The sequence below is a fragment of the Tinamus guttatus genome, unplaced genomic scaffold (assembly GCF_059628265.1).
Source record: "Tinamus guttatus ecotype Peru unplaced genomic scaffold, ASM5962826v1 Tinamus_guttatus_pri_ptg000146l, whole genome shotgun sequence".
In the NCBI taxonomy this organism is placed as follows: Eukaryota; Metazoa; Chordata; class Aves; order Tinamiformes; family Tinamidae; genus Tinamus; species Tinamus guttatus.
Window position 1 is genome coordinate 1,397,548 of NW_028288680.1, and position 5,558 is coordinate 1,403,105.

The window sequence follows — 5,558 nt, forward strand, 5'->3', positions numbered from 1 at the left end:
GAAGCAGGGATTAAACATTTGATTTTTGATGACACAAATTGTTAATTTGAAGGAAAAAAAAAGGGCACAAGATAGAACCTTTGTGTCAAAACAGTGAAGCACTTCTAGCGGCAACTTCTGCAAAATACTTCTATGAGCTTCTCCATGCTGCTTCTGCACAGAAACGCCCAGATAACTCAACCAGAAGCACGATGGTTAAATTCAACCAGAGCCTTAACAGTGTAACCACGGGGCATCAGGTATTACTGGTACCACGGCGTCATTCTTTAAAGATATGTATTTACCTATATATACTATTACAAACACGAATCTAGCTGTCCTTGGAGAGATTATTAAATCTTACAGAGTGATTTTTCATGATTTCTGTCTGCACAAGGAAAAGTAAAGTTTTGAAAAAACAACTGTAAATGGGGAGGCCTGGCCGGGCCTGGTGCACGTCTGTGACCGTCCGCCCCTCGCAGCACCTGGGCCTGTCTGCGGAGGGAACCCAGCGTGAGGAGCGCTCCTCTTCTGGCCGCAGCTCCTTCCACGCAGGATAGAGAGTGCCTTGAGGTTTTAAATGCAGCCGCTGCAGCTGCCTTGTCGGACACTGAACTCACAGCAGCAGAAGACACACCATGAAAGGTATTTGTTTATCTAAATTCTGCCTCTACATTTTGGTCGTAAGGGGGCATTGTGGGGAAAGGGTCGTTCCCTCAGGTCCCATGAGGCTGAAGAATTTTAACCCACAGAGCTTCCTTTATGCAAGGAGGATCATGTAACAGACAAACCAACCTGTTCGCTTCTCTAGCCTCTACCTGCAAGTCGTCGTTGTCTGCACTGGTAAATTGCAGCATGTTAATCAACATCATTCAGCACAATGTGGGGCCAGCCTGTGAGAAAAACAACTGGCAGAAAAAATGTGAGCCAGGACAGTGTCTGAGTCCTGCTTAACAACTGTTCTAAGGACAGCTGCGACAAAAATCACTTGTTGGCTTTTTCTTTCTTCATTTTTGATTCACGCAAAATAAGCGAAAGAGCCCCGTTCAATTCACCATGAGTTGAACATGGGACTCATGGGACGAAAGCTCTCATTCAACACAATTACCACTTAAGAGGGTTTTGAAATTGTTAGGACTGTTCAAATGCTTCGTCCGAGACTGGGCTGCTTACAGTAGAAAAGCCCATCTCCAGATGATGCAAATTTGTGCAGTGCCTCAATCTTGCACAGTTGTGCTCAATCCCATCCTGCCTTTTTGATTAGCATTCCTTTGAAAAGTTTTAATCCTTTAAGGGATAATTAAAAAATCCATTTCAATATATTTTAGAAGAAGTAATTTTGACAGATTCTAAGCTGATAATAAGGAAGTTAACAATAAAATTTGAAAATGAGCACATATGCAAATATTTAAGATCTCCATCACAGTATCCCTCAGTAGAATGCAAAGGTTGGCTTTGGTTTGAATGAAGTTCTTGGTTTTTAACTCTGCAAGGAAGCTTAAACACAGCTTCACTTATTAGCTTTAAATCATGGGAAGAAACCACACATTTTAAAATGTTTATTTAGATTAGAACATCTCCTGAAGATATCTGTGGTATTTTCAATATATGCTTTCCCCATTCCTTCAAAAACATTTAAGCTTTGAGGTAATACAGCACAAGATACAAGAACACATAAAAAATAAAAGCAAGAGACAGTAAAAAAAATTAGGCAGGATAAATAGAAAAAAAATACTCTGTCTTCCTTTCCCTGCTAATAGTTTCAACATAATGCACTTCAAAAAGCAATATAATCAAGTCACTGAGTCCAAAGTTAAGTACATTCCTCGAGCGAAACTGACTTCAGCAAGCATTTAACCCAAGTTAACATTCCAGGACTGGTCCCATGGCAGTAGGGAGGACAACCAGGTACAGATCATCCCATGCCCTTCTACCCCATATACTGAGGGTGGCAGGGGTAGCGGGTGAGAAACCAACCCTTCTCTCCCCAAAACCCTTCGTGGTCTTTCTGGCTCCACATAGGCAAAAGGTGGCCATTTTCTACAGCAGCATCTTTGTTCACACCTGTCTGCTAGCACTGACTTTGCCAATACTACCTTATCTCTTTACAGGAACCTATACCAAGGGAGAGGGGTAATGCCAGCAGTGCTGTCCTGCAAGCCCAGAGGGCTCTTCAGGTTTGAGGAGTGTAATCCAGGGATACAAGGCACTTGCTGGGAAGGCCTGAGGTGCAAACTGTGTGTTTAGAAGACTGTCATTTGCCCATTCAACAGGTAGGAGAGGGGAGGCCCCTCTCTCTGGGGATTCCACTCTTCCTCTCTCTGATGAGTCCGAAGAACTCTGACTTAAAACGCGGCATCTTCTGGCACACACGAGAATGATTCCATTCTCTTACTTATATGCTATACTGGAAGACTGAAATACATGAAGTAACATGTTTTTACAGTAGCAAAGATATGATTTGGGAATGACATAGGCAACAGAGGTTACAGTTCTTGAGACAGAATGAAAAAAAAAAAAAAAAGCTAATCAGAGTCTTCATCATCAAGGTATTCCTCTGCATTGCTTAATGTTCGCACTGCATCTGGAAAGAAACAAAGCACCTCTTAATCTGGGATAAATCACGGAGAGCCTCACACCTGCAGGGTGTAAAAAACCACCAGGTGAGCAGCCCAACTCCTGTACTGTTTAGGGATGCTAGGCCCAAGATAACACAGGTGCTGGGGCCAACGATCTGTACCTCAAAGACAAGGCCAGGACAGTAGTGACATTTCCTATATGTGTGACCCAGTCACGCACATAGCGTTAGCATTCCCTCTATTCTCATGTTCCACGCTAACCCAGCAATATGCTTCCTAGCCTGCATATCCCATTGATACAAGCTGCAACTCTGCCTGTGTTTTTAAGTGCTTGTGTGATGCTGAACAATTCAGTCTTTTTAAGTTTTTAAAAACCAACTGTACCTGCCCAACTGTTTTCCATACAGTTACTGCGCTGTTAGCAAAGAAGAATGTGGAAGACAGTGAGACTGTTCTGATAAACAGCTGAAAACTGAAAGCTTTTTCATTTTATTTCTGTTTCTCATTCAAGTGGGGAGACATAACAATAAGAAAGCAAGCCAGGGGTGATATGTAGATAAAGGAGGTGCTTCTGTTATGTTGGCTTAGTTTCACTCTCAGTCTTGCCCCTAGCAGTGCACTGCTGTTTGGGAAGTTTTCATCCTTGCTTTCCTCCTATCCCACTACTCCAAAGAGCCCTGCTTCCACTTCCTCCCCTTTCCACTATTATTTGTACATATTCTGAACACTTTTACCTCTTACATGAGATGGAATTTTGTGTGGAGCTTTCAATGCTGAGTGTGATGTACAACAGACCTCCATCATTACTCTGGGAAGTGCTACTTAACTGTTCCTTCCCAACACAGCTTTTAGACCATGTAGCTTTATTCATTTATTTTTTTATTGAGATCAGCATGCTGATACTTGAAACATTAACCATCCTCTAAAAAGGAAAAAATACATTGAAGAACAAAAATCAGAAATACCTGCACTTTGTTTCTTCTTAAGCAGGGAAGCACAAGCTGCATTGGTTGCCATGTCTAAAGCCAGTTTCTTCTCATTGTTTTTCAGATCTGTTCTTGCCCCTTTATAATAGAAAATTTCCATCATGAATCACTCGGCTACTCTTAGGTACTTCTTGGTAGTATTATTAAAACAGACCAGAGCAATGTTCATCTGTGGACCCATAGGAAGCAGGCTAAAGGCTACGAATGTTCCTCCATAGGCTACCATTGGCTAGGGAGCTCACTGGCTGCTCTCCCTGTCCAGGGAGCAGCTCTTACTGCTGTTCTGTGGTTAAGTGCTGCATTTTGTCTGCCAAGCAGGGTGATATTTGTCTCAACAGATCCGAAATCTACTTCCCAGACAACTGCCAGAATTTTCTGCAAGCTTTACAAAGTCAGGCATGTGAGCTAGCTGAGGGTTGTACCTAGGTTATGGGAAAACAGTTAAAAACATACAGATTAAGAAACATTTAGAAAGCTAGTCTGCCACAGAGATTGTTGAAATCTTGGTGAAATTCTTTACCCTTTGCCAGCAGCACCTCTACAATATCTGCATAACCCTTCCATGCAGCTGCATGCAAAGCTGTGTCTCCCAATTTGTTCTGTGGAGTTAGAGGGAAAAGCAACAGGATTAAAATACAGCAAAAAACTCTTAGCTTGCACCAAGAATAAATAACGTCCCATCTCTACTGTAAGAGTCCTACCTGCTGGTTCAGCTCTAGGCTTGGCTGGGTGAACAGAACATCCACTATATCTAGACGCAACATGAAAAAATAAAAGGAAAATGATTGTGTATTAACCTTATTTAAGAGTCAATGAAAGAAAGATCCAATCAGCTAACAAAAATCTACTACAGCATGACTGCATAGAACAAAATCAGTCACAAGGAAATATTAAGACATATGATACCTCAAAACTCAACATTTCTTGGTCCTTCCTTCCTCCCATTCTATTTTTAATTGTCACACTGATTAAAATGGCTGCTTTAATATCAACGACAGCAAAACACAACACTTGACAGATCTGAACCTCCCACCAGCTTTTAACTTTTCCTTTGGAAAATTAGAATGATAGATCAATCCTGGGTTTATTACTCAGTACTATGTCTAACCAGCACATCAAGAAAATCAGAGGACAGTCATTTCAAATGATTTTTCTCATACCTTTATGCCCTCCATGGCATGCCCAGTACAGAGCTGTGTTTCCGGCTTTGTCTAAGCCGTTGACCCCAACTCGGTTATCCAAACACTCTCTCAGCCAGCTGAGGTTGCCTAAAAAAACAAATTCTGTTTCACTGACTTTATCTCTGAAAAATGAACAGAACCATGTAGCTCTCTCTCTGAATGCCACACTCCTCCTATGAACTTATGAGGAGGAAAGGTGTTTAGCAGCAACATTTAACCTGTAAAGCAACCAAGTGATACCAAACATTTCTTCTTCCATTCCTGTAGGACTTTTAGGCTGCTGTACAGCTGACTGGATGAAACTAGACATAACTTGCTGTGAGTGCAATCATGGACTGCCAATCCTATTAGGTTGTATATGAGTTCAACTTCTGAAGGGTACAAAACTTGACCGGAAAACTTGCTCAAGATAATAGATAACTAAAACAAACAACACGCCTCTTCATTTCAAATACGATTACGGACATTTTGACACAAAACAAACACATCTTTCTTCAGCATTACACAACCAAGGTCCAAACTCACCTCGTTTGGCAGCTTCATGCAATGGGTTATCAATAGACTCAGCTTGCTCTGCCACTGAAATGAAACAGACAGTAAACTCCAACCAACTCTTAAAATCAAACAGGTATTTGACACCTGCATGAGGATAAGACTTAGCCTTTTTTCTGGACCAGCTAACCTTACAAATCCGATTTTAATGTGAAGGGGATTTACAAGTACTGGAAAACTGGACACACTGGAAATGAAAGTGTATCAGAGAGAAATTCAGAGTCACTGTGAATCTGGAAACATTTTATCCTAGTTGTTCCTTTCCTTTCTGCACTATTGGG

General features: G+C 41.5%; 1 protein-coding gene across 1 annotated transcript; it reads right to left on the reverse strand.

Annotated features, from left to right (window-relative positions):
* Positions 1–2,389: 2,389 nt before the first annotated feature.
* OSTF1 (osteoclast stimulating factor 1) lies at positions 2,390–5,364 on the reverse strand (the record flags this gene model as incomplete). The annotated part of the gene is made up of 6 exons (XM_088522080.1): positions 2,390–2,563; positions 3,524–3,622; positions 4,065–4,143; positions 4,246–4,295; positions 4,705–4,812; positions 5,251–5,364. Coding segments are annotated over 6 exons (509 nt in total), but the record flags the coding sequence as incomplete, so codon positions are not given.
* Positions 5,365–5,558: the final 194 nt, after the last annotated feature.